This window comes from Scleropages formosus, chromosome 6 (genome assembly GCF_900964775.1).
Source record: "Scleropages formosus chromosome 6, fSclFor1.1, whole genome shotgun sequence".
NCBI lineage: Eukaryota > Metazoa > Chordata > Actinopteri > Osteoglossiformes > Osteoglossidae > Scleropages > Scleropages formosus.
In genome coordinates this window covers 32,940,364-32,967,583 of record NC_041811.1, presented here as the reverse complement: position 1 = coordinate 32,967,583, position 27,220 = coordinate 32,940,364, and the positions used below count along the sequence as shown (strand labels likewise).

General features: G+C 46.8%; 3 protein-coding genes across 3 annotated transcripts; 1 reads left to right on the top strand and 2 right to left on the bottom strand.

The window, feature by feature from the left end:
* The first annotated feature begins 1,450 nt into the window (after positions 1–1,450).
* iscua (iron-sulfur cluster assembly enzyme a) lies at positions 1,451–4,858 on the top strand. The gene is made up of 5 exons (XM_018749006.1): positions 1,451–1,609; positions 3,308–3,421; positions 3,597–3,707; positions 3,893–3,971; positions 4,308–4,858. The coding sequence occupies exons 1-5, from the start codon at positions 1,508–1,510 to the stop codon at positions 4,394–4,396; spliced, it is 495 nt and encodes a 164-aa protein (XP_018604522.1). The 5' UTR covers positions 1,451–1,507; the 3' UTR covers positions 4,397–4,858.
* A 3,031-nt stretch (positions 4,859–7,889) lies between these two features.
* LOC108933058 (transmembrane protein 119-like) lies at positions 7,890–15,414 on the bottom strand. The gene is made up of 2 exons (XM_029253104.1): positions 15,219–15,414; positions 7,890–9,255 (listed from the first exon to the last, which is right to left on the bottom strand). Exon 2 carries the CDS (start codon positions 9,238–9,240, stop codon positions 8,341–8,343), a length of 900 nt encoding a protein of 299 aa, XP_029108937.1. The 5' UTR covers positions 9,241–9,255; positions 15,219–15,414; the 3' UTR covers positions 7,890–8,340.
* Positions 15,415–19,247: 3,833 nt separating this feature from the next.
* selplg (selectin P ligand) lies at positions 19,248–25,349 on the bottom strand. The gene is made up of 2 exons (XM_018750850.1): positions 24,983–25,349; positions 19,248–21,596 (listed from the first exon to the last, which is right to left on the bottom strand). The coding sequence occupies exon 2, from the start codon at positions 21,572–21,574 to the stop codon at positions 20,417–20,419; it is 1,158 nt and encodes a 385-aa protein (XP_018606366.1). The 5' UTR covers positions 21,575–21,596; positions 24,983–25,349; the 3' UTR covers positions 19,248–20,416.
* Between the last annotated feature and the right edge of the window lie 1,871 nt (positions 25,350–27,220).

The window sequence follows — 27,220 nt, the reverse complement described above, 5'->3', positions numbered from 1 at the left end:
TGGTAAAATTACCTGCCTGTATAAACGGGTAAGAAATGGTAGGTAGAGTAAGAGCGTAAGTGCTTTGGGGAAAAGTGTGGGCTAAAGGAATAAATGTAATTCTGGACACTTTTGTGGAACTATTGAGACAGCGCTACGTAACGACACGTGAAATATTGTAACCTTTGCATGTTTCTAACCTTTATGTTTGGCACATGTGGACGTGTTTGCAGTTTTTTTCCATCTACTGTTTCTGTCTCTGCAATGCTGTGCCCCCCCCCCCCCCCAAGAAAACGAGGTAAAATGTTCCAGGTACCATCAAAGTTTGTGAGCTTCAGACAAAATTTCGGTAGTACTTAATATTAGGTAGAATCTTCCACTGTTCACACACACACACACACACACCGCTGGAAGCGCTGCCAGCCATTGTTGATTTGACCTCAGATCTCAAAAGTTTTCTGGACCTCACTTGTGCAAACAACTCCAGATGAAATACAACAGAGGAAGAAACATAAATAAATAGAAAAATAAATACATGAATATACAAGGGGAACAAATAATAAATAAAATTGAGTTATTCATCGCAAATGCAGTAAGATGTCAGACGCACAGCTCTCGCAACTTTAGGATTTTTACAAGTCAAAATAGTGAAACAGGGAAGAAAGGCACTGAGTTACTGCATTGACACTTCTGTAGTGTGTAATATTTGGCAATAAGAAAATAAGGTTGATTATATATTAACTGTTGTTATCTATCATAGTCACAAAATCCAATATTACACAGCGGTGTGGCTGAGATCCAGCTCAGAATGAAACCTTTATGTATGTTGAAAACTGTCTGTGCAACATTTGACCGCCTTTTTCTAATTTACTGGGAAAAAAAAAAAAAAACAGAAGTTACAAAAGTTATAATCATGAATAGAACAAGGAACCAGATACAGATATTGCAACAAATAATGGCAGAAGGAATATAACAAAGAGAAATGACTAGATAGATCGATAGATAGATAGATAGATAGATAGATAGATAGATCAACAATCAAACCTTATTTATCACTGATAAGGCAAAAAATGTCAGCAGAAGGACAGTTCTGGCAGTTTTGGGGTTTTAAGAAATTACAATACGGTTCTTGTAATGTTTCATTTCTTTCATAAATAGGTGAAAGGAATGCTTTAAACTCCTAAATTTAAACTTATGTAATAAGAAAATAGGGTTAATTATATGGCATCTATTTGTAAAATCCAAAATACACGGTAACACTACCGCTTGGGGCCGCAGCACTACTACAACCTGCCAGCAGAGGGCACTAGAACTCAAGTAAAATGCAACCGAGCATGCGCACTTTTCCGTCACTCACAGATGGCTTCAATACCCCTCCCTTTTCCGCTAAAGTGGGTGTGGTTTTCCGACTGTATCGACGTCTGATTGGACTACAACTCAATGGCCCCGCCCTTTATTTGGTGCCCTGTACAGTTGTGGTTATTTTCCCTGCGGAGGCAGCACGAGCTGCGTTACATACTCAGCCAAGATGGCGGGCGCGGCTATGAAGAGGTGTGTTTCTCCTCTGCTTTTCGTCAGCAGACGGCTGTCTGCGCCAGAGATAAAGTTTCCGTGTCCCTACCACAAGAAGGTAAAGTAAAACTCCACCCTATCCGTCTGCTGAAGCAGTGAACAGGAGTGTTTAGACCGCGTTCGCCGCTTTGTTTTGATACGGCGCTAACTGAATGCGTCGGTCGTGTGTGTCGTAGTTGAGTGTCAACTTTGCGGTCTTAATTAGTTACTGCAACTAACCAGCAGGCAGCTCGCCATCGTTTAAAAGTAAGCTTTGGACCCGTGTCTGTTAGTCGTGCTTGTGACGTTATACATCTTGTAACCGCTTACCGAAGCGTCAAATCACTAAACATTTAAAACACTATTTTTCCGCCGGTTCCACTTGGAGTTTCTGGAAGTTTTATTTCATATTTGTAGGATGAGAGGGTTTGTGAGGGAGGTCAGTTCTCCCTTCACCTTAATTCCTGGGCTGACGCTGCAAGGTGCCCGGATGTGCTTAAAGGGGCCGATGGACAGGGGCTCTTGGACACTCACTGTGGGGACACTGGGTAACTAATCTTATTGGCACTTGTTCGAGTGTTAACTAACTAGCTGTTACATATGTTGGGTAGTTCATGTAGGTACAGTTGATGATTTTGATCTTCATCAGACTCACATACTGCACTCAACCTGTACTGCTGTCCATCACTTCCCACCTCCTCTGTCCACCATTGCTGTCCACCACCTCTGTCCATTCCTGCTGCCCATTGCTGTCCACCTCCACTATCCATCACTGCTGTCATCATCACTGTCCACGTCCGCTCTCCGTCACCACTGTCCATCACTGCAGCCCTATCGTGATCTTGGACAGTCCTCCTCCTTGGTGGCACTTTGTCATCCATCTTCACAGTTGTCAGTAGAAAATGCTTTTGTCCCGTTACATTTATATTGTTGTTAAGATAACATGACATTTCTGGGGAGCAAAAAAAAAAACAAACAACAAATGCAGCTTCCACTGTAAGACGCTCACTGTGTGACGTGCGGGATGTCAGGGCGGCTTTTTTATCAATTGCGTCAGTGACGTTAATCCAGAAACATGGTAGCAGCTTGTATTCGCCGCAAAGAGAACGTGAAGCCTGGCGTTTGTGGTCCCATAGATTTTGGTGGTTTTGAGATTTGAGGGAATGTTTTTGTTTTTTTTTAATTAAGCACTTGTGTCACACACTGTTGTGTTGAAAATGAGAGTAATGACCGTTCCTGATGGAAAGATCTGGAGGCCTTGTCACATTGTGTGCGTCTGTGTACCTCTCGGATCTTTTTACCTAAACCTCGCTAAGCTTGTTTGCTGTAGGTACCCAGTCTGAATTTGGTCCGTGTTCGTTTTGGGGCCGGAACACACAGTAATCGGATTAGTCTAATGAGACAAATTAATCCGTTGCCATCTGCTTGGGTTCACATGGAGCCAAAGCTTGTTTAGTGCCTAGAAAGTATGAAGCGCTTCCACTGTTATGTTCAGTGCCCTCAGACTACCGAGAATGATTCAGCACTTTTGTCCTGAAACCCAGAAAAGCAGAAAGAGTTGAGGGGAATTCAGAAGCCAGCCCCTACTGCTTCGATGGCGCCAAAGTGCGCCATTGTCTTGATTTATTTATTTTGACTTGTTATGCAACGTTAAAATCTCCTGTTGCATAACATGATGTAGCCTTGAGCACAGTTGAGCACGGTTATGAGCACAAGCAGAGGTGAACCGTTCGACGCCTGGGGACACGTAGACTTCCTTTTCTGATTTGTCTTAAAGGTGGTGGACCACTACGAGAACCCCAGGAACGTCGGCTCTTTGGACAAGAATGCTAAGAACGTGGGGACCGGGTTGGTGGGCGCTCCGGCGTGCGGGGATGTGATGAAACTCCAAGTAAGCGCCCCCCACCCCCACCCTTTCAGTGTTCCCTTTTTTGTGCCATATTTACTCTTCAGTGTTTGGGGTTGAGCTCCCAAGTAGAGTGTAAGGCATCTCTTAATGTACGTAGGATACTTACACAGCAGTGAGGTTTTGGGTAAACTCTGCCCACACACTTTCCAACCCGTAGATCGAGGTCGACGACGAGGGCAAGATTGTTGATGCCAAGTTCAAGACGTTCGGCTGTGGCTCCGCAATTGCCTCCAGCTCCCTGGCAACCGAATGGGTTAAGGGGAAGTCTGTGAGTTGACAAATTTCCTTTTCTCTTCCCTGGCACTATTTCCTCCATCTTTTTGACTTTTTCTTCCTGTGTTCTTGCATAATTTCCTCCAATAATAATCTTTATTTGCTAGTTAACTCATTTCCTGTTCTTCTGTGTTTGTTATTCTGTGTAACACATGTATGTCTTCTTCCTGTACCTTAAAGATTGACGAAGCTCTGAAAATAAAGAACACAGAAATTGCCAAGGAACTGAGTCTTCCTCCAGTCAAGCTTCATTGTTCTAGTATGTTATTTTTCTTTCTGCTTTTTATTAAATTTGGTATTTCTGTGGTTGGCTTCTGTATATGTGATTTGTCTACAGTTACCCAGTTGTCAGAGTTCCATGTGACATTTTATTTCCTGGTATTTTTTCATTAAACATTTTTAATGGTTTGGTTTCACTGTATTACCTTACAGGATGCTCAAATTGTATTCAAAGTTGTTGCAGTGACTTTCAGGGTTTCAGAGTTTTATTTTTTAGGGTTATGTACTTGCATATATCAAAAGAGGTGAGATGTAACATCTCTGAAAAACAGTCACAGCTTGTCTCTTTTTTTTCTTTTTTTCCCCCCCCCATAAGTGCTGGCAGAGGATGCGATCAAAGCAGCGCTGGCCGATTACAGGCTGAAGCAGAAGAAGGACGAGGAGGCTGTGAAAGTCAGCAACTAAAGAGATGACACACCTCCGCCCCTATTCCTCACACCCCGAACCACGGTCCTCCCTCATTAGCTCAGCCGTCAGAGGCGGACACCATGTGGTTCCCCCTCCCAATCTTTCCAGTTGTTAACGCACAATTTAAAATCGCTCATGAGGTGATTGGTATTTTAAAGCCTTATTGTCAGGCATAAAAGCTGTAGCAGTCTGTGCACGTGTGTATGAGTGTGTGGATTTATTGTGTTTCTTTTCTGAAAGATGAAGCTTGAGAGAGTTGGAAATGACAGATGGCTTCCTGTGCTGTGTACCCATCCCATGAGCAGTTCTAGAGCTCAAATTGCATTTCCTCTCTAGCTGTAATACAAGAGACAAGAAATGCAGCTTGCAGTTTGAACTTCTACTTGGCATTGTAACATTTTGGACAGAGTACCACGTTGTGATGATTGTGTTAAAATAGTAATAAAGCATCTAAAATGATATGCTCGCTGGTCCTAAGTTCAAATGGTATAAAAGTAGTGCTTGAGCAAGATCACCAAGATGTTTGACATGGAAGAAAAAAAAAATGGGTATTGAAATATGTTTGTCCACTAGATGGAGACATTGTGTTAGATGTGTGGCCACCAGATTTATTTCAAGTACAGTACACTTTTAGCTTGTATTGTGATTTATGAATTTTCAAAGATACAGACACTTCTCAGTTTATATTTAATAGCATTTTTTTTCCACTTCTGTTTTCTAAATTGTCTCCATTGCAGGGTAAAAATGACCTTTAGTTCATACAAGTCACCCTTAACTGGCAGCGAAATACTGAGGGGGGAGGGTGAAGGGGAGAGGGAGCAAGACATGGAACACTGTCGTGGAGTTTTTGCAGATGGGTGTCATTCACTGTATTATTTACTGTAGCTGTATATGAGACTTAGAGAAATTTAACTACCCAGTGGAAAAATAGAAGCATGTGACCATTACCTAGATTTTCCTGGTTGCAAACTAAAAGTGACCAGATTCTGACAATCGGTTGCTTACTCATGAGCAGTTTTGTGGCACAAATGAGTATAAAAGTGAAACGCTTTTTAATACTTTTTCCGACTCTCTTTTTGCTCCACTGTTCATTCTCTTGTGGCACCTGATGTGCAGAAGCAGGACGGCACTGTTTCGCACGTGTAAGAGGACCACAACACTGTAGAGAAGGTTGTGGAAATCAATTTTTTTGGTCATTTGGAAGTAGAATTTAATGTTGCTTCATGTTAATAGATAAACTGGCATCGCCGCCCGTGTAGTGTCGTGTCCAACATTTCTCAGATAGAGGAACACTAAGATCCTGAACTGTGTGAGCTGTTCATGAAAATAGAATTAAATTTCACGAGTAAAATAAATTCATACTAATATTTACTTGTTCAGAAAAGAGTTTGAAAACTTGGTGTCGCGAAAAGCGGTGTTACTACAGTTTTTCCGCATACAAGTGTAGTACCAAGGCTTGTGTTGGACAAGATACTACATAGTTGAAATATTAGGTCAAAACTCATCTTCGTCAGAAATTGCCTGTCCCAAGAAGACAGAGCCTAACCCAGCAACGCAAATCGTAAGGCTGGAGGGGACACACCCACGATGGGACACCAGTCTGTCGCAAGGCACCCCAAGCAGGGCTCGAACCCCAGACTCACTGGAGAGCAGGGCCCAGTCAAACCCACTGTGCCACCACATCCCCCTTAGTTCAAAGCCCTTCATACTTTAATTTTATAAAATGTGATGATAGAACCATTGATTCTCATCTCTCAATTGTCCTGCGGCACATACTGTATAAAATATGAGTCAGGCTGGCAGCCTGAATGAAGTAATGAGTTGGACTATTATAATTCTCTCTTAAAAGGCCTTATTAGCTATTATCTGAGGTTTTATTACGAAGAAAAATTTAGGCAAGTGCTGCTGGAATTGCAGTTAAATTTTGGAAGTGTAGAAGTTACCATTATGCCGGTAATGGACTCTTACTCAGTTCGGTCACTTTTTAGTCATAATGGGTTCAGTTGTTGAGCTCAAACCACAGCAACGCGTTACATCACTTTTACATGTCAGATGCGTCATGTGCAGATGTTCCGAAATGAATTAATTTAATAGCATACATTATACACTTAGGAACTCGGTCCAGTGTTGAGGGGTATTACGTAATCCATTATGACATTTTGATTTAAAAACATCAAATTTTTTTTAATAAAAAAAAAATTAAAAATGAATACACACATTTGCCTCTCTGAACAAATAACCAGCAACTAAATCCAAAACCGCCTTTTGTCACTCGCGTCTCCACCGTGCGGAAACCCGCTTATTTTCCCGGCCTTTGCGGAGCGGAACAGCAGCCGCTCTTCAGCTCCTTCGGCCGAACTCGACGGAGGAAGCGCGTTCGGAAAACCGGATGTGACGTTCGAGTGGCCACCTGGCCTTCGGGGTTCCTGCGTTTTCTGCTCGACCCGTTCGTTCGATGCCGAGCGAGGAGGAACAAGCAGAAGACGAAATACAGCAACGGATCGTCGTGTGACGCCACGCGTATTTTCATCTCATTCCACTGCAGTGTTACTCAGCTCTGTATTTTACTGAAGAAATCCAGAACCAGCACCTTCATCGAGGGTCCAACAGCAGCGCTGGGAGTCCGGCCGTATCCAAGAGCCCTCGCGAGTCCTCATAAAGCATAAAAAATTGTGGTGCATACAGTATGTACAAGACGGGCAATCATTTTGTATCGCACAAATACCGTTTTTTCCGACAGCGAAGGTGTGTCTTCACCTGTTTATCAGCACAAGAGCGAAAGAACCTCGTCCTAATAGTCCTCGTAGAGCGATGTAATGACACTGAAAGACAGAGCACTGGTTGTAGTACACATATGGAGAGTAAAGGGGGCAGCTGGCAGTGCGGCGGTTAGAGCCTTTGGACCTGAAGGTCGCAGGTTCGATCCCCACCTCCAGCTGTGCTGCCCTTGCATAAGGTACTTGCCCTAAATTGCTCCCATAAAATTACCCAGCTGTATAAATGGGTAAATAATTGTAAGTTGCTTTAGAGAAAAGCATCAGCTAAAAGAATAGATGTAAATAGGATGGACTGTCCACTGGAGAGAACATTTCTACTCTCTTGTTTTGCGTAAAGAAGTTCTTGTTCTCCCCATGTCTGCGTGGGTTTCATTCTGGTGCTCTGGTTTCCTCCCACACTACAAAGACATGCTGTTCAGGGTCCCCGTAGTGTATGAGTGACAGAGAGGGTGTGTGTGTTCCACTGACGTATGGATGGGTGACCCATTGTGAGTAGTGTATCTAGCAGTGTAAGTCACTGCGGTGCTCTGGTTTCCTCCCACACTCAAAAGACATGCTGTTCAGGTTCCCCCATAATGTGTGAGTGACAGAGAGTGTGTGTGTGTGTTCCACTGATGTATGGATGAGTGACCCAGTGTGAGTAGTGTACCTAGTAGTGTAAGTCACCGCGGTGAATAAGGTGTGTGGGGTGATTGCACCTCATAGAGTTCATTGGAAGGCGCTTTGGAGAAAAGTGTGTGAAATAAATAAATGTAAATGTGTAAATATCTGAACGAATAACAGATCTGTGTAAAAAGTGGATGTGCCAATGTAGGAAAATGATTTTTTGCCACACAGAAATGGTGTCTGTCGTTACCTGTCACCTGTACAGCGTGGGTCTCCGCCAATGGCACCGCTCATCCAGCGGAGGTCAAAAAGTATGAGAAGCCATCAGGTGATTGATGCAGGAGTACAAAGGTCACTGATTTCATACCACGGTGTCCAACCTGTGGTCCCTTTTGGACGGAAACTGGGTAAGGAGGACGGGAACAAAGTAGCGACGCCTGAAAAAAGGAATGAAATCAATTCTTTGTTTTGGCAGTTGGACAACTTTAAGGGCTTCTAAGGCGGCGTAAAGAAGTTTCCGGTCAGGTGTCCGCACGCTTGACGGTTTCCGGGCGCTCGTCAAAAGGCTGCCGTCTCCGCTGTTATCAGCTCCACCGAAGGAGCCTCATCCTTCTGCGCGGGTCCCGGCGGCGACGTCGTCGCTTCCTCCCGGGCCTCCTGCGTCGGAGCTTCGTCTCTCTCGGCCTCCTGTCCGAAGCCGTCTCCTTCGAGCGTCGCGTCCTCCGCGGGGTCGAGTAGAGCATCCTGGGGTTGGGTTGGACAGCGGTGCTCCTCTGGCGCCCTGCTCATCTCAGCCTCCTGGCCTGGAGAGACGTCCCCTCCCTCCGCTCCTTCGCTCGCTGCTGCCGCTGGCCTCTCCGTCCACCCTTTGACCTCTGCGGGCTGCGGACGGGTCTCCTTCCCTCCCGTCTCACCCGCCGGACTTCCGGCGGGGGTCCGCAGGTTCTTGGCCGCGTTCCTGATGTCGGCCCGGAGCTGCTTGGCCGAATCAACCGGCCGGGCGCACCGGGAGTCCGCCGGCCTCTCCGGCACCTCGCTGAAGGTCCCGGCGCCGCCCGCCTTGTCCCTCTCGTCCACGTACTTCTGGGCAGGGAAGGAGGACGGGTAGTAGGCGTTCGATTTGCGCTTGCGTCCCACGGCGGAGGCGCAGCACAGCAGGACGATCACGGCGACCAGAAGGGAGGGCGCGGCGATGCTGAGGAGCAGGTTCTCCCGCAGGAAGCCGGCCGCCCGGCCGAGGAGGGTCTCCTCCACGGGAACGGCCCGCGAAAGCCCCCCGGCGGTGGACGCGCCGGCGGGGCCGCGGGTGGCGAAGAGAGCGGGGGCCGAACCCCGTGGCCGCGCCTCCCCCCCGGCCTCGGAGGACGCGTTAAAGGGCAGCGGCGTGGCGCCGGCGCAGATGTTGGAAAACAGCAGCAGCGACGTGGAGCTCAGGTGCAGAGTCAAGGAGAGTCGCATGGTGCTTCAGGAGAGCTGCAGCAGGCGGGGAGACACAACATTTTTCACGCGTTTTTTACGCAAAACTGTAACGCGACAGGTTGTGCGGTCGACCCTTGGGCCGCGCGGGTTTGGAGTGCGCGGGTCTGCTTGTACGGATTTTTTTCCCTAAATACGCTGGAAAATTTTCGGGAGATTTGCGTCAATTTGAAAAAAAACTCGCAGACGAACCGCGCGGCCCGGAAATATCGAAAAAAAAGAGTTAGGTTTGACGTGAATGCGTAAAATATATGTAGATACTAGTCTGTTTTGTCATGTATAACATCTTCACTGTTTTGTATCATATTTACATTCGTTCCTTTAGATGATGCCTTTCTCCAAAGCGACTTACACTATTAAGGTTAGAATTATTTACCCATCTGAGTAATTTTACTGGTACACTTGAGAGTAAGTACCTTCATCAAGAGTATTACAGCCAGGAGCGGGGATTGAACCTACAACCTTCAGATTCAAAGCCTACAGCTCTAATCACTACATAACATTCTCCACCTTACGCACTTTCAGACAATATTGATGTAGGTACAGACAGACAGACAGACGATCTTGTAAACGGTCGACGTAAATTTACGGTATCGATAAATACAGTACAGTACTGTAAATGTATTCTCTCTTCCTTATGATTTCCCTAATAACATTTTTCTTTTCTCTACCTTACTTTACTGTAAGAATACAGTATATATACATGTAACATGCAAAACATGTGTTAATTGACTGTTTATGTCATCGCTCAACAGTAGGCTGGTAGTAGTCAAGTTTTTAAGGAGTCAAAAGCTATACGTGGATTCTTGACTGTGGGGGGGGGGGGGGGTCAGTGCCCCTCACCCCCCCGTTGTTCAAGGGTCAACTGTATTTACATTTACTTTTACTCGTTTAGGAGATGCGTTTTTCCAAAGCAACGTACACCTTATAGAAAAATACAAAAGTGCATCACATCAACCGAAGGAGACATTTGGATGCATTCTTGACTACAGTCAATTTGTCACATACCATGGTATGAAGCGGTGTACATTATGTAGTTGCATTTAGGGTTTTATATTATTAGACGGATAACATAGTACATACTGTACACATTTATTGAGCACATAGGAGATGAGGGGAGCAGTGAATCGGAAAAAGGCGAGTTTCGAAACCCTTCTTGAATGTAGAGAAGGACTCAGCAGTGCTGAGGGACAGAGGGACCTCGTTCCACCACATCGGAGTCAGACTCGAACACGTTTGGGCCTTTCATTTTAGACCTCTTGTGCGTGGGCCCATCAGGCAGCCAGAGGCGGAGAAACGTAGCACCGTGGGCAACCAGCTCCTGTACGTATCGAACACAGGTGGTCCCTGATTTACGATGGTTCGACTTAGGATTTTTTTCGACTTTACGATGTTGAGCTGGCGATAGACATTCGGTAGGAACCATACTTCGAATTTTGAATTTTTGATTTTCTCCCAGGCAAGCAAAATGCGGTACAATACCCTCTGATGCTGGGCAGCGACAGCGATCCACATCTCCCAGTCTGTCGCACAGAGGTGTGTATTAAAAATCGATTTACGATATTTTCGACTTACGATGGGCTTCGCGGAACGTAACCCCGTCGTAAATCAGGGACCACCTGTATATTGTTTGTTCTGAATATTTTTTCTCTATATTATTGGCTCACTTTCGGCTTCTCCACTAAGCTGCGTTTCTTCATCTATTTTTAATCTCTTTGAAACCGATGGGTGTTTTTGTTTACGGCCAGGTGTCGACTGACATCTTTGTTCGGCCCCAGCGTCCGCCCTTCCAGACAGAAGCGCCTGTCTCCGGCCGACCCGCCGGACGCGCTCGTGTTGTTTTCGGACCGGAACCCGCCGGCGATGAGAATAGGATTTATTGTGAGGGCCGGCAGGAAGCGACACTCTTGTTTTTTTTCCTCCGCTCTGCACAGCAGCTGTTCTGGCCCCACACACCACCGCCGCTGCTCACATAGATCTACACTGAACGCCTTTGCTGGTTCTGCTGCACCGCGGTACCGTTACACCGACCAGAACCGTACCGGAACCGCGGAGTTATAGCCAACGTGAGAGGCTTACAGGAGTAACTCGCTCGCATGGAATCCAAACAGGCTCAGAAAATAATACTCAAATAAATCACTTTGATACTTATTCGATACGTTTATTCAAAGCAACGCAGGATTTCATCTCTATATATAGCTGGGTATTTTATTTACACTCATTGTTCAAGGGTACTACAGTAAAACCGCTCCGGAGCAGCAACCTGCAGGCCTCATGTTGAGAGAAAACTGCAGGTTAAACTTTTTTAGGGCACGAGATGCCTGGAAATTATACTGGACATTTACAGCCACTTTCACCTCTGCATTCGTGCATCTGTTTACTCATATTTTGTGGGAGGGGCTTAAAGTAACTGTACGGTGGCACAGCGCGTAGCGCTGCTGTCTCGCAGCACCTGGGGGGTTTGTGAGGACAGGGGTTCGATCCCTGCTCAGTATGTGCGGAGTTTGCATGTTCTCCCTGTGTCTGTGTGGGTTTCCTCTGGGTGCTCTGGTTTCCTCCCACACTCCAAAGACATGCTGTTCAGGTTCCCCATAGGGTGTGAGTGACGGAGAGAGTGTGTTCCACTGATGTATGGATGAGCGACGCAGTGTAAGTCACCGCGGTGAATAAGGTGTGTGGGCTCATAACGCTACATAGTATCCATTGGAAGTTACTTCGGAGAAAAGCTTCTCTTATGTAACTAAATTTAAAGGGAGACTTTGTAACTCTGCACTTAGAGGTTTTCAGCCTCGGCGTGAGACGTAATTGGACAGAGCGAAAGCGGAAAACAACAGCGTGCCAAACACATGATGCATCCGTAGAGTTTGACGAGACGAGACCCAAGCGAAGGTGCGCCAGGCGGAGGACGGAGCGACAGGAACAAATAAATAAGAGCAGACTGGGATCCCGCATATCATTCTCATCGTGAGCATCGACCTCAACCAGCTTCTGTTTCCTGCGTCGAGACGTAACGATGCCATGTCGAACAAATTTCTCAGAGCTCGACAGGACGTCTCGTGCGCCGCCCCCATCTCGCCGCACGCCGCAATGACTACCCCAGTGCCACCCCCCCCCCCCCGCCCCCAACGGTGACCAAATCCGGAACGTTGTATTTATTTCTCAACGCCCTCCTTAAATATGTCACCGCGTTTCGGCCGACGGAGACGCGCTCGAGCAGAACTGAAAATCAAACGCCACGGGAAGAGAAACAGAAGATCCCGGTTTGCAAAAAAGCCTCAGACTGTTTGATGTGATGAAATCATCAGACATGAATCATATAACAGCAACAAAATTAAAAGCTAAATAATAGCTGTGCTATTGTTTTACAGTAAAAATGATTTACTATGGTATTTGTTGTAAATTGATTACTGTAATTTTTGAGAAACATGTACATACACTCCAGGAGGGGCGGCTGGGGGGTCAGCGCTGCTGCCTTTGGGTGTGGAGGTTGTAGGTTCACATCTCACCTACTGCTGTAGTACCCTAGAGCAAGGTATTTACCCTGGAGTGCTCCAGTAAAATTACCCAGCTGTATAAATAAGGGCTGTGATTGGGGATTTACTTTTACTTTTTTTACCCCTTTACAGCGTCTCTGTACCAAAGCTCAGATGAGCAGACAGGACCTGGAAAAATAGTTCAGGGATCGCAGTCGGTCCAGGTGAGCGGCTTGTGTTTGGGTGACCAGCTGTGGGTTAGTGAGGGGTAAAGTGGGGGTTTGTGGCCTGTTATTAATTAATGTATTTATTCTGGAAGAACTAGAATCAGTTAATTAGAATTAGAATCAATTAATTAATCAATTAATTAATTAATTATTAATTAGAATGAATGTATTTATACTAGAAGAACAATAGTGGCACAGCGAGTAGCGCTGCTGTCTCACAGTGCCTGGGTGGTGCGAGAGGATGTGGGTTCGATCCCCGCTCAGTCTGTGTAGGGCTTGCATGTTCTCATGTCTGTGTGGGTTTCCTCTGGATGCTCTGGTTTCCTCCCACACTCCAAAGACATGCTGTTCAGGTTCACCCATAGTGTGTGTGTGTGTTCCACTGATGTATGGATGAGTGACCCAGTGTAAGTAGTGTATCTAGCAGGGGAAGTCACTGCGGTGAATAAGGTGTGTGGGTTGACAACACTACATAGAGTTCATTGGGAGTCGCTTTGGAGAAAAGCGTCGGATAAATAAATAAATGTAAACTAATGACTCGGAGTTGTGGTGTAGCTAAAGTGTGGTGCAAAGGGCCAGAAAAATAACTGAGGGATCCTTCCAAGGTCCCCACTGTGCATTTCCTCCCCGACGTCCTGTCTCCGTCCCCCGACCCCTGGACGCTTCCTGCCCTGGGCGGACGGGCCGCACAGACACACGGTTACATGACTTCAGTCTTCGGGCAGCAGAGTGCGAGGGATGTGCCAAATCACCTCTTACGCGGCTGCCTGTCATAGTCCTTCCGTGTCACATCGCTTGTCAGTCATAATATATTGTCATATTTTCTGGGACCTTTCGCTCATCCCTGGGTCGAATTCTCTAGGAGAAAACAACACTAGAGGCTTCATGCTTCTAGTTCTCTAACATTTATTATTTTTGTTGCTACTCCAGAAGGTGGCTAATGGCCAAAGACTTCCGTCCTTGAGCCCCTGACCTCACGCACCCACAAACTGCTGCCCGGTGGAATCACTGGTCCAGGAGAAGCAGGACCACCCAGCAGTACCTTCCCCGTCCTCTAGGCACATGCACATCGGAGGCTGGGCTGGAACCCTGTACCCTGGTACCGCCGCGGTTCAGAGCAGAGACACCCCCCGGTGAAACACGACTGGCAATTTGTTTTAATTATTATTACAAATCACACCAAGTTGCCGTTCAAAGTCACGCACTCACATCTGGTTCCAGTTAAAAACAAAGAGGGGTGGAAAGTTCTGGATCTCAGCTGTGCAACATTTCTGTTTGTTCTTTATCTTCCAAATATGCTGAATCCTGAAATCAATATGACGGCTCTTCTGTCCTGCTATAACGAATCCGCTTCGCTCTCAGATCTAGGTACCAGCTGTCTTCGGACCCAAAGGTCGCAGGTTCGATCCCCACCTCCGGCTGTAGTACCCCGGAGCAAGGTACTTACCCTCAATTGCTCCAGTAAAATTACCCAGCTGTATAAACGGGTAAATAATTGTAACCTTAACATTGTAAGTCACTTTGGAGAAAAGCATCAGCTAAATGAGTAAATGCAGATGTAGCCCAGAAACACAAGAACATGCACTGCTATGGAAAAGGGGGGGTGCGAGGACTCCAACACTTCAACTTTTTGCCCCAGTCTATGTGTATGAATCAAACCCCCTAAGAGGGCTCTACTACTGTCACAGAGTCGGCTACGGAGCCTCCTTCTCTCCACCGCAGTGTAAAGTTTACCGTACCGCATCACCATAGGAAAAAGAACAAGAGAAACACACACACACACACACACACACACACACACACACACACAGTTTCAGAACTGCTTGTCCCATACAGGGTTGCGGGGAACCGGATCCTAACCCGGCAACACAGGGCATAAGGCCGGAGGGGGAGGGGACACACCCAGGATGGGACCCCAGTCCATCACAAGGCACCCCAAGCGGGACTCGAACCCCAGACCCTCTGGAGAACAGGACCATGGTCCAACCCACTGCACCACTGCACCCCCTATAAGGGAAACAGTCCCTTTCCAAGAAGTGCGGAGAAAGTTTCGGGAGGAATCCTAAAGTTCCAGTTTATTCAATCTCTGCATATACTGTATATCGCTCAGCGCGAAAGTTAATAAAACCTGTGGCCAAATGGAAAGAGGCACGAATCCCCGGAATGAGGACGGCACATGTACACGCGGAGTCTCTCACTGCATTCTTTCCACTCGCCAAGCGGAGAACAAGAGTCATGTTTAGCAAAGAGGTTTGCTTACCCACAGCGCAGCAAAGTGGTGCGAGTCCTCTGGAGCGGAGGGGATCCGCGGAGCCCACGGAGAGACAGGATGAGGGGCAGATGGAAAGAAAGGGGCAGGGGGAGAGAGAGAGAGAGAGAGAGAGAGAGAGAGAGAGAGAGAGAGACCACTCGTGTCTCTCATACCCCAGCGGTAACTCACATCAGCTCCTGTCTGTTTGAAGGACTTGTCCTCAGTTGAAAAAATGGGCCAAATCTCCTCCTCGCTCCACCATCCCCCACCCCCAGTGCTCCCCATCGGGGCAGAGTGGCGGCCAGTTAACACACAGATTGTTCTTATTAGGCTCAGGTTTAATGTGGGCTGGAGGAGAGAGAGTGGGGGGAGGGAGAGGGGGAGGGGGAGGGGGAGGGGGAGGGGGGCGTCTCTCCACTTGCAGGTCGGTGCAGGACCCTGCAGGCGGCCGGAGTCTTGCCAGCACATCTGGGGATGTGGAGCAGGAAGGCGGCTGCTCCAGTATGTGCAGTGGGGTGGTGGGGGGAGGGACTGGGCTCCAGAGCTGTTTGTCAGACAAAACTTCTGCTTCTCATTCCATGTGGAGGGAAGAGGGGGTTGCGTCTCAAAACACACGTGAGCAACACATGTAAACATACATTAATCGGAAACAAATATCAACGTTGTATTTGGAAATAATTTTCAAAGGCGCACGACATTTGGGAGAATTTTTTGAGCCGCTTTCATTTCCGTTGGATTTTTCTTTCTCGCACCCGGGCTCCGTCCTCTCTCGGGTCACTGTATATCACATGCAGATGGTTAGAGGGTTAGGGATGTGTTGAAGCTGGAAGCACGGAGGTTCTCGGTTCTGGCTCCGTTGTGCTGGAACGATCTCCCCCTTTACCTCAGAACTGCTGAATCACTGTCCACATTTAAAAAGGGTCTTAAAACTCACCTCTTCCAGACTCACTTCGCCCTTCATCTCTATATTCGTATAAGGTGTAAATGTTCATGCACCATAACTTTAAGATCATATCCGGATAAACGTTTATGCAGCTACTCCAGTATTGTAACATAAATGTTTATATCTATCTTTAAAAAAAAGCTACCAGAAGGGTGATCGGGATTCATCGATATTCATGCAGCTACTTGTGTGATGAGCATTGATTGATACGGTGGAGAGAAACAAACTGCACTTAAGAATCACACGTCTGCGTCTAAGTGTCTCTTTCTGCTGACGTAACAAACGCGTTGTGTTTTCCACGAGATGTTCGTCGCTTTGGAGAAAAGCGTCTCCTAAACGGAGACATGTAAATGTAAGCGGGGGGGAAACAAAAATGATCACTCCTGTTATCAGTGCAAGAGACAGATAAGAGTCACACCCAGGATAGATTTCGCCATTGTCCCCCTTGGACAGGAGACACACACACACACAGAGGGGTATCTGTGCTTTGGCTCGGTGGGGCTCTAAAGACACCCCTCACCCCAGGCGACTGCTCCACCAGTCACATGACAGCCCCGCACTGTAGCCTGGGGCCTCCCTGACTCGCTGCTCGCCATCAATCAAACCATGGCCAACTGGCAACTCCAGACCCCCCCACCACCCCACCACCCCCTGCACAAAGGGCAGAACCCGCACACGCGTGGGCCCTCCTCTCAAACAACGAGAACAGTGTTCTCCCGAAGGCCAGCAATTGGGTCACGAGGATCGCGGCTCGAACCCGCCACCGAGAGCGTCTCGGACGTGCCGCTACGGCTCCGCCCTCCCGGCTCCTGCTGGAGGACACGTTCCATCGCTCCTCGACGGAAACTTTTTACTCGAAAACAGCATTCGCTCTCTGCAAGCTCATCACTAAGTAATTTAGCAGCAATTCCGCTGCTGCGGATTTAAATTCCCAGATCTCGTGTTTTTCCATTGAGATCGTTTCGATTTTAAACCAACGAACTACTCATGCGGTACAGGTGGAAATTTGTCTCGTCGTCCCCGCTGAAAGTCAGAACCGATGTTTCGGAAGCAGGCAAACGAGGGGCATTAGTTGACTTCCGTTCATAGCCTTTGTGTTACGAACAAACATGGTGTGATGATGGGGATTCAAGTGCAGAGTTTAATGAACTGCAGTCTAAATATTTACATGTATTCATTTATCAGACGCTTTTCTCCAAAGCGACGAACATCTCATAGAAGATACAATGTGTTCATTACATGAGCAGAGACACTTGGATGCAGACGTGTGATTCTTAAGTGCAGGTATTTTGTTTCCATCATATGAACCAACGTTCATCGCACGAGTAGCTGCATGAAACTCGGAATATCGATGATTCCCGATCACCTTCCTGGTACATTTTTTTTGAGATACATATAAACATTTACGTTACATGAGATTTCTTACGCTGTTAATCTACGTACAATTCTTCACCCATTTATACAGCTGGGTAATTTAAGGTAAAGACCTTTCTTAAGAGTATTACAGACAGAGGTGGGAATTGAACCTGCAACCTTTGGGTTTACAGGCAGGAGCGCTAACTCCTATGCCATAAACGAACAAACGAGCGAGCGAGCGAGCGAATGAACGAACAAACGAACACAATGTACCACACTGTATCTACAATTTATTAAACTCATTTCTGTAAAAGTCTATTATAAATTTTTTTAAATTAATAGGGGAGTGTGGTGGCGCAGTGGGTTAGAGTAGGTACTGCTCTCCGGTGGGTCTGGGGTTCGAGTCCCGCTTGGGGTGCCTTGCGATGGACTGGTGTCCCGTCCTGGGTGTGTCCCCTCCCTCTCCAGCTTTGCGCCCTGTGTTGCCGGGCTAGGCTCTGGTTCCCTGCAACCCCATATGGGACAAGCAGTTCAGAAAGTGTGTGTGTGTGTGTATATTAAAATGACTGCACGCATAAGAGAAATGAGCAAAAACAGGTATCCGTTGTTTCCGCAAACCCTTATTCAGCTGTGGTGGTGACCAGTGCAGCCCATGAACATGTGCAAAGTTTGTCATCTTGATTTCGATCCCCAGCGCTGGCTGACAAACACCTGAGATGAGCTGTGAACACTGTGGAAGTGAGTTTAATGAAGGCAGCACCACACTCCTGTTCTGTTGGGGTGTGTTCGACTCACACCTACTGGCCGGCTGTGTCAACACAGGACACACTTACAATACACAGAAACTGTAGAAACAAGTTGGAATTAATGAACTGGAAACTTTGTATCTTTGAAAATTCATAACTCAAACATGCGAGGAGCCGGCGTACAGTTAATTCACTCACTGGTTTACGCTGCTTTACGTACCGTGGGGCGGCACGGCGGCACAGCGCCTGGGTGGTGACATGGGTTCGATCCTTCCTCAGCGTGTGTGGAGTTTGTATTTTCTCCCTGTGGGTTTCCTCCGAGTGCTCTGGTTTCCTCCCACAGTCCAAAGATATGCTGTTCAGGTTCCCCCATGGTGTGTGAGTGACAGAGAGAGTGTGTGTTCCACTGATGTATGGATGAGTGACCCAGTGTAAGTAGTGAATCTAGCAGTGTAAGTCACCGTGGTGAATAAGGTGTGTGGGCTGATAACACTACATAGAGTTCATTGGAAGTCGCTTCGGAGAAAAGCGTCTGCTAAATACATAAATGTAAATATTACCGTTAACGGTCACAGAACAGTCAGGCCGGTGTATTGTGCAAAACATGATTAAATCTGAAAAAGAGAACTGAAACTTTTTATGCATTGCACGTATTCACAGGAAAAGCTTTTCAGTGAAACCTTAGAGGAAATGCGGAAACACCCCACAACAAAGAGAAAACCCCTAGAGAAACAGTCCCGTTGTCCACGTCGTATTACACATTTCCGATAATGTCATAAGTTTCATCAACTGAGAAAATAAGGTGAACCTTTTTGCCACCAGAGCCTGAATCACATACATGATCTCCAAAATTTAAGTAAACATAGGAGAAAAAAGGGAAGGCGAATATGGAAGAAATATAGGCGGCAAAAAAGTACACGATAACTATTCATAAATATGCATGTACTGTGAGTAGATTTTTACAGTTTAATAATATAATAAGTAAATATAATTGTATGTATTTTATAAACTGGCGAGTATATATTAAAAAAGTTCTTGTTTATAGAGTATATACAGTAGACCAAAGCAAATACAGACAAGGCTCAAGGTTGGTCAGGACAGAAGAGCAATAGCTTTTAGATAAAGACAGCTGCTCTGAATTACGAGATTTTTAAACTTGGTACGGCAGATCTTCCAGCCTCGATGAGCCAGATTGGTTTAAAATGTTTTTTTGGCACGGCGGAAGGGAATATGTACAAAGGAAAGTCAAAAATTTTAGTACTCTGGTCAAAAGCAAATTATTGCGGATACTTTTGGATTTACCACGTTTCAATATTTACATATATCATATACATATATATAAAACTATATATTCGCATATAATGACTGCAACAAGGACAGAACGCGAAGCTTGAACTCAGCCAGAGACCCCATGAAGTGACCAGGTCCATCTGTCCATCGACCGAGTTTCTGAGCTTCCACCACTTTTCGGGTATTAAAACTGACGTCCAGCGCTGTGGAATATCCCATTTCAGTAGAAAGTAAAGAGTTTTTTTGCTGACTCACTAATCCCTCTAACAAACTCTGCACAGTGGGGGATTCTGACAAGTGTCCCTTTGTTGTCTTTCCTTTAAATAGGAGTTTGGTTCAGAATTTGCTGTCGTTTCATCCCTGAGTAACCAGCAGCCACAGACCTGTGGACGTTATATAACCATGAAAACATTTTTGAAAATACCTTCAGCTTGTGAAAATTAAGAAGTCATAGGTCGGGACTGTGAAAGTGTTGGGGGAAGAGGAATTACATGGTGCACGAACAAGCAGTCAGTCACTGATGTTATGGTAAAGATATACAACATATACATTACTATCGTTTTTTTTTTTTTCCTTCTGGATGGTGGAAGAACAGAAGTTCTAGATGCAAAGAATCAAGGAAATTAACAAGTCTGGTGCCAGATGATGACTGGAAACACCTTTCATTGAAGACCTGATCATCAGCTTGATCCCAGTCAAGTCTGGGCACCAGCGATAACTGGATAACTGTTGAAGATACTGCAAGCGGAAGGTCATTTACCTGCATGTTCACAATAAGAAAGAAACTCATGATTCCTATCATGGATGCATCACAAGTTCTAGTTCTCTTTTTCTTTCTGTGATTTCATGGAAATGCCACCTCCAGGTGGAGTTCAGCCGCGATCGTTCTCTGGCAGGAAGCTGTGGAGCGTGAGATCATCCCCCTCGCTGTCATCGCCACTTGGGATCAACGCGCCGTTGCTCTTTGGGATGCGCAGCCTCCCTTGGGAAACCTCACCATCTGGGAGCAGGCTGGAGATGCACACCATCTCAGTGCCCTGGTTCTTGATTATTTTGAACCGGTGTTTGTAGGCAGAGAGCTTGGTGCAGAGGACAATAGTGGAGACTAAGAAGGTGGTGGCCACAGCTGCCAATGAGGCGATGGCAATGAGACACTGAGACACCAGCCCATCCCTGCGTGATGTGGCTGTAGAGCAAAAGCTCTCTCCTTTGTCCCCTGATGGACCACCTCCTTCAGGGGCCACAGTGGGTGGCTTTGTGTCCACTGAAGTGGTAGCCACTGGCCGTTCTTTTGGGTTAGTCCTGGGGATGAGAACATTCTTGGAGGAGCTGGTGGAATTAGTGGATGAGGTTGTGAAACTAGGAGAGGCTGAATTCGAGTTTACGGAGCCGGGGTGGACGTAAGGCACAGCTGAACTGGAGTTAGAGTCATCTGATCCTGAGGTGGAGTAAAATACCGTATGGTTAGTTTCAGGTGGAGTAGAGTCAGGGGATATAGATGTGGTTCTAGCCGACTGTGGATCTGAATCCCAAGATCCACTGGAGAAAACTTTATGCTGTGTTGAGTGAAACGATGTTGCAGCATCAGTTGTGGTTCCCACCGAGGTATATTGATCATGGTTTTCAGTAAAGCTCGATGGAGACTTTGGAGAAGTTGGGGTGTCTGAATGTGAAACAACGTTGGTGGTGTGCTCATGTGAAACCCTGGTGGAATGCTCAGGGCTGGGTGTAGGCTGGCCATTGGTAGTTTCCACGACAGGGACCGTAGCAGAGGTGCTTGTCAGCCGTTGGTCTCCAGTTGTCACAGACCTTGCAGAAGCTGCTCTAGATGACAGGGACAAGCCCTCCCCTTTTGTGGGCACTGCTTCTGGCCTGTTTCCAGTTGTGTTGGACATGGAGCTTCCCAGAGTTCCATTAGGTTCACCGGAGCTGGATGTAGTTAGAGTCTCATTGTCCTGATGGATGCTCTTGACCAGGGCTACATTCAACAGCACCACGGTCCAAAGCATGAGATGCTGAGTCTCTGCCATCCGGGGAAAAGGTGAAGAGTTTCTGAAAGGATGAGTCAAACAGAGACTATTAAACTATCGCAGGTCAACAGGTAAGTACAGTCATGCGCCGCTTAACGACGTTTTACTTAACGACTGACCGCATATACCACAGTGGTTCCATAAGATTATAACGGAGCTGAAACGTTCTTATCGACTAGCGACGTCGTTGCCATCATAACATCGTAGCGCAACGTGTTACATTACATTGCAATGACGTTATGACGGCTACGACGTCGCAAGTTGATACGAATTTTTTTTCACGGGTTTGTGACAGTGCTGGTGTAAACAAACCTACTGTGCTAGCAGTCATATAAAAGCATAGCACATAAAATTATGTACAGTACATAATACTTGATAATAAAGACCTATGTTATTGGTTTATGTATTTACTACACTGTACTTTTAATCATTATTTCACTGTGTACTCTTTCTACTTATAAAAAGGTTTAATGTAAACAGTACGCTGTGTTATTCCGGCAGCAGCATCATAAATCTTGTGTTTACCGTGTCTCTTGACTGTATCGAGGCTATACCATCTAGATGTGTATAAGTACACTCTGTGATCCAGGCTATACCATCTAGGTGTGTATAAGTACAGTCTATGATCGAGGCTATACCATCTAGTTGTGTATAAGTACACTCTATGATCAAGGCTATACCATCTAGGTTTGTATAAGTATACTCTATGATCGAGGCTATACCATCTAGATGTGGATAAGTACGCTCTGTGATCCAGGCTATACCATCTAGGTGTGTATAAGTACACTCAGTGGTCGAGGCTATACCATCTAGGTTTGCATAAGTACACTTTGATCCGGGCTATACCGTCTAGGTGTGTATAAGTACACTCTACGATCAAGGCTATACCATCTAGGAGTGGATAAGTACGCTCTATGATCGAGGCTATACCATCTAGGTGTGTATATGTACACTCTGGGATCGAGGCTATACCATCTAGGTGTGTATAAGTACACTCTATGATCGAGGCTATACCATCTAGGTGTGTATCTGTACACTCTGGGATCGAGGCTATACCATCTAGGTGTGTATAAGTACACTCTATGATGTTCGCACAACGACGAAATCACCTAACTCATTTCTCAGAACGCATCCCCGCCGTTAAGCGACACATCTCTGTAAAAATAAATGCAGTATCTGTTACGCTTCGGTGAGTGCTGTGAAAGACAGGGACTGCACAGTAACTCTACACAAAAAAACAAGATGGTACACAAAGTGATAATAAATGACGATAAAATAAGCTGTGGTAAATGATCTACGTTACGTACAGTTGTATCTGAACATCTATTTTCCTCCGTTTAAATTCCCCCTTCCACGTGACGCTTTTCCTCCAGACTTTAGCGTGTCGATTAGCGAATGTTTAGTATGCTATTTAGGGTCACATGCTATTCATATTATGAAAAGCTGGCTAGTTTTGGCTGTAGAAGTCCTGTCCTTGAGGTGTCTGCCAAGTCAAACTGATTGCATGAAATTTGTTCACATTCTTTAACTGTAACTCGAAACCGCTGCTCTGCGGCACCGCAACGAAGATGCATCTCGCTCGAGATTTTAGCGACGGCGAGGTGACGAACCTCGGAAAACGGGCAGTTAAAAAGCACGAAATTATTGCCGCAGTAGCTTACGCTGCAAGCCCCAGGCCAACGGGCCTACTGCGGTAAAATTGCGTCCCCTTTCGTTCAATTTGTTGAACCCGAAATTGCCGGAGTGTTTACATCAACATATGTACGAAGCTTGTTGTGAGACGACGGCATTGACGCGTCTGTCCGCCGAGAAGCGTCCTTCACTGCCAGCGCTCCCGGCGTGACAGAAAGCAGCCACCTGAGACGAGTGCGACGATTGAAAAGTCTGGTTTCCTGCGAGGCACATCCTGTTAGCATTCTCCGTTTCCTCTTATTTTAAAAGGTCCCTATTTTAAATTCTAAAGAATCATAACTCCTCCAGCGGAAAAGCAGCACGGCGAGTAAAAGCAAATGAATGTCGAGTGTGAAACATTATGGTGGCGCAACGCCGACTCGCTGGTTGTGATGTTATCGCCATGCCCTGGGTAGCACTTGGCAGATACCGCGGTGTTTGACATTGGCAGGAATGGCTCAATGTGCCTCGGAGGCAGCGAGGAGGACGCAGGCCGACAAATACCCCAAACGATGATTTTGATGGTGAAATGCACCGTTAAGCACAGATTTTTACTGCATAAACAGGATAACACGGTCAACAACACTGGCCCGAAAATCCTAGCCGCTAAGAAATTATCACTTTTTTTTTTCCCGCAGGCCGTGTTTCGTTATTCGGGCTAAACGGCATTTACTTCACTTTTAGAATTACATTTGCACACATTGACCATTCCGAACGCAATGCTATGACTGTTGCCAACGTCCTAGAATTTCGTTTTAAAATACCTTTAAATTTGAGATGCGACACGTGATCTGAGTTTCTTTGCAAGAACAGCAGCATAAGGTGCATTTTTACATGAACATCCCAATGTATCCAGTTTAAGGGATTAGTCATGCAATTTGGAAAATAAAATTAAAGAAATCATAATCTCTGTGAATCCCAGCAGACGGCGAAATTAATAATAGGATGCAATAATGATAAAAATATTCTTGCTGATTCAAACAATGCACGTTCCTGATGTTCTTTCAGTGTTAATTTTGGCCCTTCCAGAACATTCCTGTAGCTTTAATAGTCACATGCCGATGCATAGATGTTTACCGCAGGCTGAGGACGAGAGTTGCAAGCGGACACATATATGATAGGAGATGTGAGATAACAGAAAACTGGAAGCGCTGAGCTCCACCGAGTTCCAAACACCCCCGCCTGCGTCATCGCATCTCGCGAAGTGTGCGACTTGTCTGCCGGGGGCAGCGGGGTCAAAAAAACCGCGGAGACAAACATCAATAAGCGTCAAAAAAGACACGAAGGGCTGTTCTGAGAACCTGCTTAGATCCAGAGCCTCGTGCGAGGAGTAGTGAAAACAACACGCGGTATTCGGCGGTAAAAAAGCTGTTTATTTGCTTTTCTAAAGCTGAAGTTGACGCCGCTACTATAAGGTGACACTTCCGCAAAAGAGGGAAAAAAAAGGAAATCTGGCAACAAGTGTGGAAAACATGAAGATCTGCTGTCTGCACATGGTAACGCGGCACCTGCCTCAGGGCTCGCGCACGCCGGGAGTTGTAACCGAACAACGAAGCGACTCGCCATCTCCGTTTGTGGTGGAAACGAGAGCATCCCGAGCGTTCCGGCGACAAACACTTCACGTGGGCGCGTGGAGCTCACGAGCATCCCGGCGGCTTCGTTAGCTTCCTTCTCACAGGAACTTCTGCCGTCCGTTTGACGAGCCCAAGGACGAGGCGCCCGGCAGAATTTACTCACCCGGTTCGAGAGTAGCGGGGATTTCTTCGCTGGAGATCCCGGAGAATCGGCTTCCTACGGGGCAAAGTCAACGTCGAAACGTGCGGCCCAGCTGACGGCGTGGCGAGCAGCGAGCCGCTACCTGATCTGAAGGAACAGGAAGTGCAGTTCTGAAGAAGTGGAACTGAGGTTTTCAGCAGTGACGCATCGTGCACGCTGACAAATGAGGGAGGCTGGGTTCGAGATCTTTGCTGGTGTCACATCAGCTTGGAGAATAATCGCCCTCCCGGCTATCGTGTTGTGCGTGAACTCATCAGCTTACAGAGCGGCGGTTTACTTCATCTTGCCGCGGTGTAGCTCCGAACGCGGCGTACGCCTTGCGACGGAGTAGGAGTTGAAGAGTAACGCCCAGTTCGCAAAGAGAATGGAAACACGTTCTCAAACCTGTCAGGCGAAAGCGACTCGCATCTGGCAAAGTTCATCTTGACCGATTGCGGTAGACGTATCTGCAACTTGATCCGGCCTGACCCTACACCTCCCCACCCTGGCTAAACCACTGTCCTTAATCACGTGGTTAACGAAGGTCTTCAGCGGTTTCCTCTCCCAGAAGCCCAGACCACAAGGTGAGGTGGAGTATACCCTGGGTGGGACGCCACACGCTCTGGGACATCTAGGGTCACCAATCCACCTCGACCCCATGTCTTCGGAGTGTGAGAGGAAACCACAGCATCGGGATGAAACCCACACAGACACGTGAAGGACATGCTAGCTCCATAGAGACCGAGCCGGATTTGAACCTGCATCCGCACAGCTCAGGAACTACATGCTACCCAGATTGAACCGGCCGGACTCCTTCCTTGACGGTTGCAGGATCGGCCACGTTTACATCATCTCCCCCGCAGCACAGGAACGGCCAGTCATGCGACTAGCGCAACGGAGCAGTTGTGGTGGCCTCCTCCCATTGGAAGGCTTGCTCAAGTCCCTTCGCACCGCTTGCAAAAACAACGAATCGAGGCCGTCCAAGAGCGACACACACTGACTCCGAGTCGCTCGAACCAGAGATTCCAACACGCCGGATGTGTAACCGCTCTTATTCCCCGTTTTGTGCCAGACTCAAGGTTTACGATACCTTGTCAGGCTGGTTCAAGGTCCTGCGGTGTATCTACAATTGTACCGAAAGTCATCTTGGGTGAGAAGGTGTCAGCTGAAGACGACAGCGTTCATTGTAAGTGACCTTGGAGAAAAGCATCTGCTAAATGAACATACTGTAAAGGTTGCGAACCAGGCACCCACCGGAGACGTGGGCATCCGACAGCTTTTAAAACAAGCGCTACCGAGATGAGCAAACGTGGGAAGTTCTTCAAATCTAGGCAATAAAAAAAGATGCTCCAATTTAGCTCGGCATTTATAGCTGCGTGATCTGCGAACGACGGTCCGGAACTAGACACCACGCGCCTAATTTGAGACGACGGCAGAATGGAAAGTCGGCGTGTATTAAAAACGACGACTCACAGTGGCAGTCGCTTCCTGCAGCAACGACACACTGAACCAGCAACCTCAACTTCTGAGCTTAGCAAAGGACAGGTGAGGTTCAGGCGTTGGTCCCTCTCTCCTTGACATCTGGGTGTAAAAGTCCCCTTAGAAATGGTCCACAGAGTGAGGGTGAAAGCTTGGCATGATCTTGGAGTAACACGCAAACATCATGGGTCCCCAAGTGGGCAGTGGAGACGGGAGTCTGTAGATTCAGGATTTAGTTTTTTTTTTTTTTTTTTGAGAGGGAGGTTTCACTACAAAGGCAGACATTTACCCTATCGATTGACCTCGGGGGGTGTGGGGTTCGAGTTCTGCTTGGGGTGCCTTGTGATGGACTGGCATCCCATCCTGGGTGTGTCCCCTCCCCCTCCATCCTTGCGCCCTGTGTTGCTGGGTTAGGCTCCAGTTTGTCACGACCCCACTTGGAACAAATGGCTGTGTGTGCAACTGACCTTTTTTTTTAAAATTCTAATACAGTACTAAAACATCTACTAGTCTTCACTATATTTCAAACATTCAGCAGTCTGAGATGCCCTTTCCCTAACCCGTCATGAGAAACGCACCGCCATGGGTGACGGTGCTAAAAATAAAATGTTAAAAATAACACGCAGGACCTTGGACACTCATGCCACCTGACCGAAAAGCTTCTTCCTGCCTCTGTTCGAAACTCCTACAAGAGCGCGAGCAAAGAAAAGAAGCACGAAAGGACACAGACAGCCACACGTT